This window comes from Lethenteron reissneri, chromosome 40, assembly GCF_015708825.2.
Source record: "Lethenteron reissneri isolate LAM-NWPU_2019-01 chromosome 40, ASM1570882v1, whole genome shotgun sequence".
Lineage (NCBI taxonomy): Eukaryota > Metazoa > Chordata > Hyperoartia > Petromyzontiformes > Petromyzontidae > Lethenteron > Lethenteron reissneri.
In genome coordinates, this window is record NC_083818.1 from 455,529 (window position 1) to 469,458 (window position 13,930).

The following is a 13,930-nucleotide window of genomic DNA, read 5'->3' on the forward strand; positions in this document are numbered from 1 at the left end:
GCCCACAACAGTCTGGGATTATCCGCTTCCCACACCTCCGTGCCTTGCTCCCACGCCTCCTTCATTTATGCAGAATACCTTTGTATCACAGTTTTCTGTTCTGAGTAGAGGATTGTCCACCCCTCATAGTTACTGGAACTAGAACCAGTCCACTGGACCTCCAGTATTCCACAGAAGTCCAGACGTTACCAGTCCAGCTCATGACAAAGGAATAATAGCCTCTCCTCTACATTGAATGTTAAAGAATTCCACGTGGCCACCCGCTATGGTATCCTAGTTCTGCAGAAACCCCAGCGGGGAGGGATTTTAGTCTCCTGGATCCACCAATTGGGGTTTTTCCGGGAGACGTCACAGCCGCCTGTCCCTTTGAGGCCTTTCGCACAAGATTATATTATGTTCTTTTATTTTGTCGTATTTTGGTAATTTAATTGAAGGTGGAGGCATTACCAGCCCCTTGTACTCGTCCAGAGCCCCCTTTGGCCGCTTTGGCAGCTGTGAACACGCCATGAAGAGAAAGCTGATGATTATCAGTCGTAACTCACACTCTCACTCACACCCGAGACTCACTTGTTTTCAGCCTGCATGCACTTTTTCTATGTGACAAGTTTCTCGTAATTTGTATAGAAAGCGTTAAAATTGTTTTATTGACAAACGATTTCATGAAGCTCGAAACAAACCTCTCTCTCCACGTGTCCGGGCAGCGGGTGGAAGTGCTCGCGCTGCGACATGCGTGAGAACCTGTGGGCGAATCTGACGGACGGCACGGTGCTGTGCGGGCGCCGCTACTTCGACGGCACTGGTGGCAATGGCCACGCACTGGAGCACTTTCGCGAGACTGGCTTCCCGCTCGCCGTCAAGCTCGGCACCGTTACACCTGACGGCGCCGGTGAGTGGCCAGCCCCAGAGCACCAGCTGCGCATGTCTCAAAACCGGACAAGCGCACGGCGAGTTCCGGACCCCAGGGGTAGCAGAGGGGAAATGGGTCGACCTGCTAAGTGAAGGTCGGCCAGAGGCTTCATTGATAAAAAATTAACACAACTCCTGAGATCCCTTGCACTGACCTCTTGTCCACATGGGAGGGGAAGTCTGTAGGAGACTAGGGTCCATACTTGCGATGCCCTGACTCCGGTCATTGTGTAACTCTCTCACATTGTGACCCCGTGACCCCACACAGATGTGTTTTCGTACGCGGAGGATGAGATGGTTCTCGACCCGAGCCTGTCCGATCACCTGGCGCATTTTGGCATCGACATGATGGCGATGCACAAGGTGTGTGGTACACACACGTGCATACACAAACGTGTTCTCATTACACATACACACGCATGCGCGTGACCATGTCCCATGTCTCCATGTCCCTCCCAACTGGCAGACGGATAAGACAATGACGGAGTTGGAGATCGACGCAAATCAGCGCGTGGGCGAGTGGGAGGCGCTTCAGGAGTCAGGGACGCAGCTCACGCCACTCTATGGCCCGGGCTACACGGGGATGGCCAACCTGGGGAACTCCTGCTACCTCAACTCCGTCATGCAAGTGCTCTTCAGCGTGCCTGACTTCCGCAGCAAGTACGCAGTCGTATTGGTGTGCACGTAGTTGTGTTCCTGCATGTGTGTGTGTGGAGCAATGGCACAGCGGTTAGCGCACTGCAACATGAACCTGGTCACCCGAGTACGATTCCCTCTCATGGCCAGCATCAGTCGCGAATATCTGAACCAGACCTGGGCCTCTCCCTAGGTCAACTTAGCCTTAAAAAATTGTACTTGGTGCATTGCGTAAAATATCAGCACTGGGGAGACAAAAGTGCCAGGGTGTGGTCCCGACCACACCAGCTCCTCATGTGTCGAGTTGGCCTTCAAAGCGACTCTCTAACATCACTTGCTCCAACATCTTTGCGGGATCTTTGTTGAATACAGGCAGACCTAGCAGACCGCTGATTCATTGTAGCTCTATGTCCTGTAGACATTAAAAAAAAGTTTTAATAAAATACAAAGATATAAAAAGCGCTTGCAAGTAAGAACACGCAGCGCTGGCCGAGAAACGTACCCGCCCAATCATTCACTCGGCCAATGAGAGTGACACATGCTTTGACCCCGTTCCTCCCACGATTCAATTATCACGGTTTGTAGTAACAATTACATTTAAAAAATATCAACAACAAAAAAATCTGTGAGCCAGTTGAGATGTCAAGATCAGGATAGAATCACAGGCTCCACTGGGAAGACAAAGGTCGGTCGAGCATGGTGCTGGTCACCCACCCCCTCATGTACCGTGCCGGCCTTCATAGGTGCTCGCTAACAGCACTTGCCCCAACAGTCTGTTAAGGCTTCATGGGGGTCTTTGTGGGATAGTCACTACTGTCTGTGTATAGGTATGTAGATGGGTTGTGAATTGTCTGGTCCCCCTTCTTGAGTACCTTAAAAAGAAGGGGGACTGCAACTACAGGCGCATCTCCCTCATTGTGCCGGGAAAGGTCTTGGCAAGGATTATTTAACATCGCCTTACCATGCACGCTGAGGAGAGGCCATATTCTCTGTCCATCTGCTGCAGCATAGTTGTAGGGAATCGCAACAAGACCTACATGTCTGTTTTATTGACCTGGTCAAGGCCTATGATTTTGTCAATAGGCCTGGGCTCTGGGTTGGTTGTTTTTCATGGTTTTTGAGTCTCTGACTCTGCTCACAATCATCAAGTACTTCATGATGGTGGGCAGGCCCAACTAACTCTACGTGGCCGAGAGTCAGAGCCATTCCCTGTTCACCTGGAGGTGCGACAGGGATTTCCTCTGGCTCCTACATTATTTAATTCTTTTTTTCGACCACGTAGTTTGAGTAACCTATGGCAGTTCCGGAGAAATTTACATCTGGTCCAGTTATAATGGGAGGCTGATCGATACCCAGGTGTGGTCAAGGGATGGCTCACTGTTGGTATGCTGATGTTCTGGTAATTGCCTTTCACTCAGGGAAGGAGTTAGTCATTGCTGCTGAACCTGAAGCGTTTTACTAAGAGGTGGGGGCTTCCATCAGCCCCATCAGAACTAAGCACCTACCGAGGTATTTTGTGTCATCATACACTCCACCCCCTCAACTCCCCATTGGTGATGGGGCAGTTGTGGAGAGGTTTCCATACCTGGGCAGTGTGCTTTTGACCAGCTTCAGTTTGACAGCAGAGATCTTACTCCGAATCAGCCGAGTAGCATCTTTTCATTGACTGCGTAACGCTGTGTGGAAGCTACGTGGTATGTGGCTCCACACAAAGGTGTGGGTCTTTTTGGCTACAGTAATTCCCTGCCTTCTCTTTGCTTGCGAAAAATGGACTCCCCAATGGAACATCCGTGCCAGTTTGAAATAACCAGGCTTTCCTGGTTTAACCAGTATGGATGGTATTTGGAGTTCACGAATCCTTTAAAGATTTGGACGCTTCCATAAGTGAGCTCCGGCAGGCAAGGCTGCATTGGCTGGGGCATGTCGCCCACAAGTCAAATCAACTTTTGTTTGGCCAGATAGACAGGGCTAAATTTGCGGGGCATGGACTCGAGAAGAGATGGACTGATGTGGTACAAGAGGATATGGAGCTGAGTGGACTTGCCGATGACTGGAACCAACGGTGTCAAGATCGGCCTCTGTGGCGAAGGCTCATGAAGGACGCTACTAGGCAGTTGGAGGCAGTCACCCTCCAACAACAGTGGAGGGCAGGGGAGTGATGTCACAACAACGAGCGGAGTGCCAGGCATCTAAAACAGACAGTTGGGACAGTAGCAGGCACAGGTGGTGCATCTGTTAGTCATCTAAGTCAACCCATTGCACTTAGGTCTCTCCCTTGACCTCCTGCCAGAGCGATCCTTCAACGATTTACTTGGCCTTAAAGTGCCAGTAGCCTGGCACCAGCGCTGTCATGATATCACTGCCACTTTGTGACGAATTGTGGTTGTTTTTGTTGGTTGATAGGTAATGTGTGTGTTGAATTGTAACAGCTGTCGATGTGTAGGTATGTGGATGGATTGTACAGGCAGTCCTCGACTTACGAACTTTGTCACCGACAAACCAGCTTCTTCGAGATTTTTTTACATCGTCTTAAAAGACAAACTATTTTGGCAAAACTATTTTGTTCAGCGGGGTTATCCTCCTCGACATGTCAACCTTGCTCTGGGAGTTAGTGCATGTGCGTGGAAAAGTGAGTGTGCGCGCATGTGTTTCTGTGAGTGTGTGGGTTGTATGTGTGTTGAATAATCACTACTTTCTGTAGGTATGTGGATGGGTTATGTTCGTGTTGGATAGTCACTGCTGTCTATGCGTAGGTATGTGGATGGGTTGTCACGGATCTTTGAGGAGAGCCCCATGGACCCAGCCCAGGACTTCAACACACAAGTGTGAGTCCTATCGCTAAGCACACAGCCCACAAGCTCCACTCTATCACTGGGAAAACTAAGGTGTCTGGATGTGGTGCTGACAATATAGCCACGTATGTGTGCGAGTTGGTAAACTGGGGAGCGCATGTGGTGAATCTGCCATCTCAGTCAGTCGTAACACCTGTCTCGTAATCTCCTGTCAGTGAGCCTTCCACACTTCATGCGATAGCCTTAAAGTATGCCTAGCCTTTGACAAATGGTGTGGTGAAATAACCAACACTTAGCACTGAATGGCCGCTGTTATATATGTCTGGGCGTGTCTGTGTTTTTGTTCCATGTGTAGTGCAGTCCAACTGCGCGGAGACTAGGAATACTATAAAGGCTGGTTGCCATTTATTAATACACACTCTCACACTGCATCCTACACTCACACCAGTGTTGGTGCACTCTATTCTCCATCCTTCACTTGGACCTGGGATAACTATATACGTCGGTCCTACTTCGGCTACCCCTAGGCCCTCTCACCCGTCTGCCTGGGGCGGGGGATCAGCCAACAACGCCCCGCAACGAGGAGAGAGAGAGACCTCTTCCAGCCGATCCTTACCCTGGCTCCCCGATGACAACCACGTGTCTGTCACGTGGTCCCCCTTAAGAACCCTCTCAGCAGCTCTTCCCCCCAGCTCGGCCCGCCCACTTTCCAGAAAGTGCTTTCCGAAAGTCCCCCCCTACGTAACCCCCCATGACGTTATGTCATCTTTGGCCTCGCATAACTCTGCACCAACTAGCACTTCCTTACGCTTATCCCTCATTGGCTGCTCACAGTACTCCTCTACACATGTATTGGAGTAGAGAGGAGCATTCATTCTAAATATGAAGTTTTCGTGACTGCAAGGGTCCATACTCTTTGGTTTTTTCGGTAAAGTAACGTAGGTAAAAAAAGGAAAAGAAATATATCACGACGTTTCGGAGGCAACACAAGCTTCCGTCTTCAGGTGGAACCGTCACAGCAAAATTGCTGTATCAAGCGAAGAGAGCTCTAAGAGAAACGAGATTATATACAGGTTAAGGGGGGGGGGGGGGGAGGAGCTAGGATGGGCCATGGGGGGGGGGGGCTAAGTTAACCCGCCTTTTGTTATGCTGCAGGGGATTAGGGGGACAGAGAGAGCGCCGTGTGCAGGTGATGGCAAGTGGTTGAAAAAAGTTAGACACATGAACAGGAGGCAGTATTTAAGCTGACAAACTGGTTGCCTTGCAGTATATTGCAGTAAACTATACTGCAGTAAACTATACTCCTCCTCCCCCCTTAACCTGTAGTAAACTATACTGCAGTCATCTGGCCCCTACACCATTAAACATCTTTTACCACGTAGTTTGAGAAGCTTCCCATGGATGTGTAGTGATACACTCAGAGACACTAGGAGTAGGAGGCACTATTTATTATAGCCTTCACAGGGTAACTACACTTACAGTCAGGACAACTAACAGACTGCCTGACAACGCCGAGAAGGTGAAGACTGTAACGAAGACTCCAGCAGCCCGACGGGATTCCACTCAAAGCAACAGACCCGAGCCTTCGCTCGGGTCCCCTTTTATCTTCCTAGCATGGCCTTGCTCCGCTCCAGGCCACGCCCCCCTTCTAGAACCTACTTGCGGGTTCCCGGGTTTACGTCACGTGCCCCCTCTATCACCTTTGCCCTACATCCCTCTCTCTGGCTTAACACGTGACCTGCTGACAGACAGGGCTTCTGCAACTGCAGATCCCCTTCTCTGCCAGCAACCAGCGCTATGCTCCATAGTGACCCATTCCATGTCACTACAGATGTACCGGTGGAATTTTTTTCCATCTGGTATAAATACAATGGAAGGCTAATCGATGCTGTGTGCAGTCAAGGAATAGCTCCCTATTGGTCAAACATGCTATATATACGGATGATCTAGTAATTGCTACCCACTCTAAGAAGGAGTTGTAGATGTTACTAGTGAACCTTGAGTATGCTACTGAGAGAATGGAGCCTTACCCTCAGCCCCACAAATACAATGGGGACCTGCCTGGGTATTTTATGTTGAATGTTCACTTCTCTCCACTCCCCAGAAGTGATGGAGCAGTTGTGGAGAGAAAGCAGAAGTTTCCAAAACTGGCCAGTGTGCTTATGATCAGCTCCAATTTGGCAGCAGAGGTCTCACTCCAAATGAATTGTGCGGCATATTTTAATCGGCTGTGTAACGCTGTGTAGAAGCTACCTGGCCTGTCACTCCACATGAAGCTTAGTCTTCTCGGCTACAGTCATGCCCTCCCTTCCCTATGCTTTTAAAATGTGGATTCCTCTTAAGAAACATCTCTGCCGGTTTGAAACATTTGAGCTGGCCTGCCTACGGTCCATCTTGGGTTTAAACAGGCTGCATTGTATGACATGCTCACTAATCCTTGAAAGATCTGGACACATTCCCACCAGTAAGCTTCTCTAGCAGGCAAGGCTGGGTCATGTAGCCCACATGCCCAGCTACCACATGCCAAAGCAGCTTCTGTTTAGCTGAATAGAGGGGGCTAACCGGATGAGGCACGGACTGAAGAGGAGTTGGACTGATGCAGTCCAGAAAGATGTGGAGCTGATTGGACTTACCGATGACTGGTACCAGCACTGTCAAAATCGGCCCCTGTGGAGGAGACTTGTGAAGGACGCTACTGGACAGTTTGAGGCAGTGCCGGCAACAACAGCGGAGGGTGGAGGGAGCAACGTTCACAACAACGAGTGGAACACCGGGTGGATAAAACGCAACAAATTGGGACAGTGGGGAGCACAGGTGGTGCAATCTGCCAGTCATATCCATCTGAGTGTTCCATGACCTCCTGCCAGCAAGCTATCCACATTTCATGTGGCCTCAAAGTGCACCTAGCCTGGCACAAGCGCCATGATGATGTCATTGCCATTTAGTAGTGAATGGCGGCTGTTGTGTGTGTGTGTATTTGTCATCACAGAGCGAAACTTGGCCATGGTCTCCTCTCTGGCATCTACTCGCAGCCACCCGCTGACACAAACAGCACTGAGCAGGTACATCAAACAACCACCAGCAACATTATCACCAGCACCATCACTAATTCTACCATCAGCACCACCACCATCGACACCATCTCTAACACTGCATGTGTGCACATGTGCACTAGGTGGAGCAGAAGGGAGTGTCTCCACGCATGCTAAAGACTCTGATTGGCCGAGGACACCCGGAGTTCTCAACTAATCGGCAACAAGATGCACAAGAACTCTTTCTCCACTTCATCAACCTCATCGAGGTGGGGAAACACGAGGGGGGGGGGGATGGTGGTGGTGATGCATGTGAGTGTATGTGTGTGATTGTCAGTGTGTGTCTCTTGTAGGAGTGTGAATGAGTCTTATTATGCATTTGTATGGATGAATGTGTGAGTTTGTGTGGGTGAGAGTAAGTCTGTGTGGATGAATGTGTGTGTGTGTATGTGCGCATTAAGAGACACCGACATAGGTGTGTAGCTGCAAAAGGGCTGTATGTGCGTGTGCCTTTATTTGAAATGCGTTACGTTGATTTGTAAACTATTTTATAATGACAATCATTTTCATTGGTGCCTTTGCCTTTACATGTACAGTAAAACCTTGGATAGCGAGCATAATTCGTTCCGGAAACGTGTTTGTAATCCAAAGCACTCGTATATCAAAGCGAATTTCCCCATAAGATATAATGGAAACTCAGATGATTCGTTTCACAACCCAAAAATATTAATGTAAAAATTATTAATACAAAATACCTTTTTATATTTTTATTATTTAAATGTAATATAAAGTAATAAAATTTATTAATTAAATTTAATCGTGGCTGGTGTGAGTGAGGGAGACGAGGAGGAGGGTTATTGTGTAGGACGACTTTCACTGTCCAACGGAATCACTGCCATCTGTTGGCTCATCTTCTTGTTTCTTTCGGTAAAGTCACGTAGAAGGGAAGTAATAAAATAATAAAAATAAAACATAATAAAACAATTCTCACGACGTTTCGGCTACAACGCAAGCAGCCGTCTTCAGGTGAAGAATGAGACACTACCAAACTAGGAGCTTATATATAAGCTGCATTGGGGGTTGAAGAGCGCCTTAACAAAAAGAATGTGCATGTGAAGAGGAATTTAGCATATTCATGGAAAATGCGTAGGCGTTGGGCGGGGGGGTGTCAAAGTCATATTATGCCCATGCATTATGCAGGATCAGCAGCAACCAAGGGGGGTGCAAGGATTAGCAGTAACAAAGGAAAGGAATGTTAATGATATGTAGCTGCAGTTACTCAACAACCACGTAGAAAACTAAAGTATAAACTACATAAAAAACTAAAGTATAAACTGCATCGCACCATCAGTATACTTACTATACTCTATAATAAGCTGAGTTACTAACAGCAAGTAATACATTACAATTCTACCTCGTAAAAATTCTATAATATGCTTCCATCTAAACCTTATTCTCTTATATCACACGAGCATATACCGTACTATATACTGCCATAGATAAACCCAACATTAAATTATATACTGTATTGCTGTAAACCAACCTATATCTTATACATTTAATATAACACTATGTATTATTCTACACACCCTAATGTGTATCGAAATGGTTTATTACGTCCTTCCAATGATTGCTGAGCCAGAATCCATCTTCTCGGTTAAAATTGTCTCTGTGTTTGTATATGTGGATCGCCTCATGAACGAATCTCTCATGATAGCCAGATGGCTTGCAGAGAACCTCTGTCTTGGAGAAGTCGATATCATGTGAGCCCACTGAGTTGTAACAGTGATCTGCCACGGCTGAGGTGTTTGTCCTACCGTGTTTCAGGTCAGCTTTATGTTCACGGATGCGGTCCGAGACATGTCGTTTGGTTTCCCCAATGTAACTGCTACCACAGAGGCAACTTAGTTTGTAGACGCCAGGGTACTGTATGTCTGGAACCACAGTACCCTGGCGTCTACAAACTAAGTTGCCTCTGTGGTAGCAGTTACATTGGGGAAACCAAACGACATGTCTCGGACCGCATCCGTGAACATAAAGCTGACCTGAAACACGGTAGGACAAACACCTCAGCCGTGGCAGATCACTGTTACAACTCAGTGGGCTCACATGATATCGACTTCTCCAAGACAGAGGTTCTCTGCAAGCCATCTGGCTATCATGAGAGATTCGTTCATGAGGCGATCCACATATACAAACACAGAGACAATTTTAACCGAGAAGATGGATTCTGGCTCAGCAATCATTGGAAGGACGTAATAAACCATTTCGATACACATTAGGGTGTGTAGAATAATACATAGTGTTATATTAAATGTATAAGATATAGGTTGGTTTACAGCAATACAGTATATAATTTAATGTTGGGTTTATCTATGGCAGTATATAGTACGGTATATGCTCGTGTGATATAAGAGAATAAGGTTTAGATGGAAGCATATTATAGAATTTTTACGAGGTAGAATTGTAATGTATTACTTGCTGTTAGTAACTCAGCTTATTATAGAGTATAGTAAGTATACTGATGGTGCGATGCAGTTTATACTTTAGTTTTTTATGTAGTTTATACTTTAGTTTTCTACGTGGTTGTTGAGTAACTGCAGCTACATATCATTAACATTCCTTTCCTTTGTTACTGCTAATCCTTGCACCCCCCTTGGTTGCTGCTGATCCTGCATAATGCATGGGCATAATATGACTTTGACACCCCCCCGCCCAACGCCTACGCAATTTCCATGAATATGCTAAATTCCTCTTCACATGCACATTCTTTTTGTTAAGGCGCTCTTCAACCCCCAATGCAGCTTATATATAAGCTCCTAGTTTGGTAGTGTCTCATTCTTCACCTGAAGACGGCTGCTTGCGTTGTAGCCGAAACGTCGTGAGAATTGTTTTATTATGTTTTATTTTTATTATTTTATTACTTCCCTTCTACGTGACTTTACCGAAAGAAACAAGAAGATGAATCCCTGCAGTCACGAAAGCTTTAAATCGAAAAATCTGTTGGCTCATTGGAATCTTTTTCTTTTTGTGCAACTTTAACAAGGAACCTATCCAATGACACTTGCTTTTGCCTCCTTTTGACGATTTCGCAGAACTGGTCACAATACTATAGTAAACAGTATACGCTCGCACGGCAGACAAAGTGTATACGTACTACTCGTATTGCAAGACCTCGCTCATTTATCAAGTTAAATAGTATTTAAAAAATTTCTCATCTTGCAAAACATTCGCAGATCAAGTTACTCGCAATCCAAGGTTTTACTGTATTCCATTTGTACACCTCTATATACATACACTAGCGGGAAGCACCCGGCGTTGCCCGGGGGAAAAAGATATTGAAAAACTTCTCAAAACTGAAAAACATAACATGTAAAAATGAAAAAAAAACTTTGATCATTACCTCATTAATAAAAATTTTAAATAAAACCCAATGCGCGGTGGAAAAAAACTTACGCTCGCACGCCAAGATTCGATTCTTTAGATCGCGCAAAAGAATCGAAGGTTGTAAATTTCTTTAGAATCGGCCTATTCCCGTTTAATCAATACCACAAATGCTCACCAGATATTGATTTTCGCCACACACTTCATGTTCATTCCTCCCCCCCCCCCCCCAAAATACAAAAGTAAATTTTTATACGTTTTACATTGTGTACAGTATGGGAGCTAGCCACATGGCAAATGAAAAGTTTGTTACCTATTTCCCCCCCCCCCCCCAGCCGCGCACTTGTGCGGGATACACGGCCTATGCGGAGGGTTGGGGGAGGATGCGTGATGTTAGCAGGCACACTGCGTCACGCTGCCACATGCGGGTGACATGACAGAGATGTGACGTCACCGCTCACTTGCGTGCAAAATATATGCATTATTGCGCCCCCCCCCCCCCCCCCCCCCAAAATACAAAAGTCAACTTTTTAAATTTTTGCATGGTGTACAGTCTGGAAAGTACCCACATGGCAGATTTCAAGTTTGTTGCATGTCGGGAAATACGCTAAACATTTTGAACAGACACACATATTCACAAATCTCCCTTTCATATATATACATAAGCACACATGAATGATTGTGCGTACATGTGCACACATCGACTCACGCGTACACACATGTGCTGACTGTAGCGCAACAGCCGGGGAGCGGAGAACCCGACGGAGGCGTTCCGCTTCCTGGTGGAGGAGCGCATCCAGTGTCAGCGTTCACAGCGTGTCAAGTACACGCAGCGCATCGACTACATTGTACAGTTGCCCGTGCCTATGGAGGTGGCTGCCAACAAGGGTGAGCACACACGGGGGTAGGATGTTAGGGGGGGCATGGGGGGGGTGTGGGGCGGGTGTGGGAGGGCAGTAGTTGACGGGCGAGTTGGTGGTAGCCAGTGTAAGGCGATGGGTGAGGTGAGAGCAGCTGGAAAGGGCAGTGTGAAGAGGTCGGCTCGCCTCGAACCTTTTGTCCTGTGACGCTTTAGTGATGCAAATTGTCGACGTTCTCTAGCAACGCGACGTTCTCCAGTGACGCAACGTCGTGACGTTGTACCCCTGTCCAAGGTGAGCTGGAGGAGTATGAGTGCCGGCGCCGCGAGTCCGAGGCATCGGGCTGCCCGGCGCCCGAGCTGGTACGCGCACACGTGCCCTTTTCCGAGTGCTTGCGCGCATTCTCTGAGCCGGAGAGCCTTGACGACTTCTGGAGTAGCGCCCTGCAGGCCAAGAGCCACGCCATCAAGTAAGTCTCACTTGCGCCTATAGAGACACACTCGCAGAGACACAGAGCCATGCCATCCAGCAAGTCTTGCTCACATCGAGACAAAGACGGATATCACACTTAGCTACACAATCACAACGTCACATGCATGCATGCACATACATGCGCACAGAGGCAGGCTCAGTGGCACGGATCCTGGGTTTGAGTCTGGGTCGTAGACACCCCCCCGTCATTCAACCGGTTTTCAAGTGCAGTGAGTGGATGGTCTCAGCCCGGTCACCAATGACTGTGTAGTGACATACGACGTCACTACTGTGTCGGGACTTTACGAGCGTAGGGACATATGACGTGACTACTGTGTTGGCTCGGTATGGGTGCTGTAGGCGGGTGTCACGGGGGTCATTTCAGGCCGTGACACTCTGTGTGAAGCCAACAGGACACGTGACCCGATAAAGGGGGGCTAGGGGCCCCAGGGGGGAACTTGGGGGTCACGTGGTTGGGGGCCCGGACTTTCTCGAATGATCGAGAAGGGGGGTGTGGCCTGGGGTGGAGCCGGCCGAGCTGCAGCGGTTACAAGCGGGGCGTGAACAGAGAAGCGTCGCTGCTCAACTCCGGGATGAAGACGCCATCAACGGTCTTGGAAGTCTCCGACCTTCGTCTGTGATCAGGCAGCCCGTCACCTGCCTTGGTCACACTGTGTCGTATTCCCCAACTATTAGTGAGATTAGGAACGGTGGTCACCACCCTGTGTATAATGTTCCAGTTGGTTATGCATTAATAAATGGTGTTGCCTCCAAGTTGAGTGTGCGCCTCAATTGAACCCATTACAACTGTACAAACAAAAACATCAATATAATTTTAGTATTTTAATTAAATCTTTAGAATTCTGCTTTCAGAAGGAAATATTTTGGTTTGACTTTATATTTTAACAGTGGCTGAGTACAGACCCAAGACATCAAGCAGCCAGAAACAAACAACGTACACCATTACAGTTGTATATGGATGCATGTGTAGTGACTCAGATCTGAAACAGTAATACTTGGAGGCACTTATTTTATTTAACAAGTACCATCGGGATAACACACACCCTACGTGGGTGCACACTATTATAATTAAGACCGTCTATTGTCGGCGGCACTACTTAGAACAATTGGTAGGCTGTCTGACTAACAGCACCCCGGGATGGTGAAGACTGAGACGACGACGAGATGGTGACGACGACGAGATGGTGACGACAACGAGATGGTGACGAGATGGTGACGATGACGATCTTGAACAGCACGACGGGGATCCCACTTCCAGCAAGAGCCCCGAGGTCCCGCTCAGGGGCCCCTCTTACACTCCCAGCGTGGCCTTGCTCCGCCTCGGCCACGCCCCCTTTCTGGAACCTACTAGCGGGTTCTTGGGGCTTCCCAATGGGCCCATTCTGTGACCTTTCCCCGAGATGTCCCCCTCTCGTATATATCGTGGCCTGCTGACGTGAGTACTGCTGTACACCGCAGTTACCCTTTTCCGACAGCAGCCAGCGCTATACCACTACACATGTAAAACGTTTCTTGTATTAAGCAAGGTTATTATTGTGAGAGCTTGGGAAAAGAACGGTGATGGGAAGGAATTCCAAAGCGGAGCAGTGTGAGGGAAGAAGTGGGTCACAACGCTTATTTTTCTAAAGGGAAGTGTTCTGTGATATGTAACAACTGCTCTTAGCAGGGTGTATAATAGGTGTGCCCCTCGTGTACATCAATGGCTGTGGGAGTGTCGTGTGCAGTTGCATCATATCGTCTTGCAGAGTGATGAACTTGCTCGCTGTGAGAGCTCCGGGGTTGTTCATCCCACGAGAACTCGGCGCCCAGGTTGTGTGATAGTGGTGTT

The 13,930-nt window shown here is 47.9% G+C and overlaps 1 protein-coding gene across 2 annotated transcripts in view; it reads left to right on the forward strand.

The window, feature by feature from the left end:
* Window positions 1-13,930, forward strand: part of LOC133352310 (ubiquitin carboxyl-terminal hydrolase 5-like) — a 46,547-nt gene that overhangs the window by 22,061 nt on the left and 10,556 nt on the right. For both annotated transcript variants that reach the window (XM_061567887.1, XM_061567888.1), the window contains exons 6-13: window positions 702-886; window positions 1,175-1,269; window positions 1,373-1,566; window positions 4,296-4,367; window positions 7,324-7,396; window positions 7,510-7,635; window positions 11,485-11,638; window positions 11,905-12,079. In XM_061567887.1, coding sequence (XP_061423871.1) covers window positions 702-886; window positions 1,175-1,269; window positions 1,373-1,566; window positions 4,296-4,367; window positions 7,324-7,396; window positions 7,510-7,635; window positions 11,485-11,638; window positions 11,905-12,079 — 1,074 coding nt within the window. The remainder of the gene's footprint in view (window positions 1-701; window positions 887-1,174; window positions 1,270-1,372; window positions 1,567-4,295; window positions 4,368-7,323; window positions 7,397-7,509; window positions 7,636-11,484; window positions 11,639-11,904; window positions 12,080-13,930) is intronic.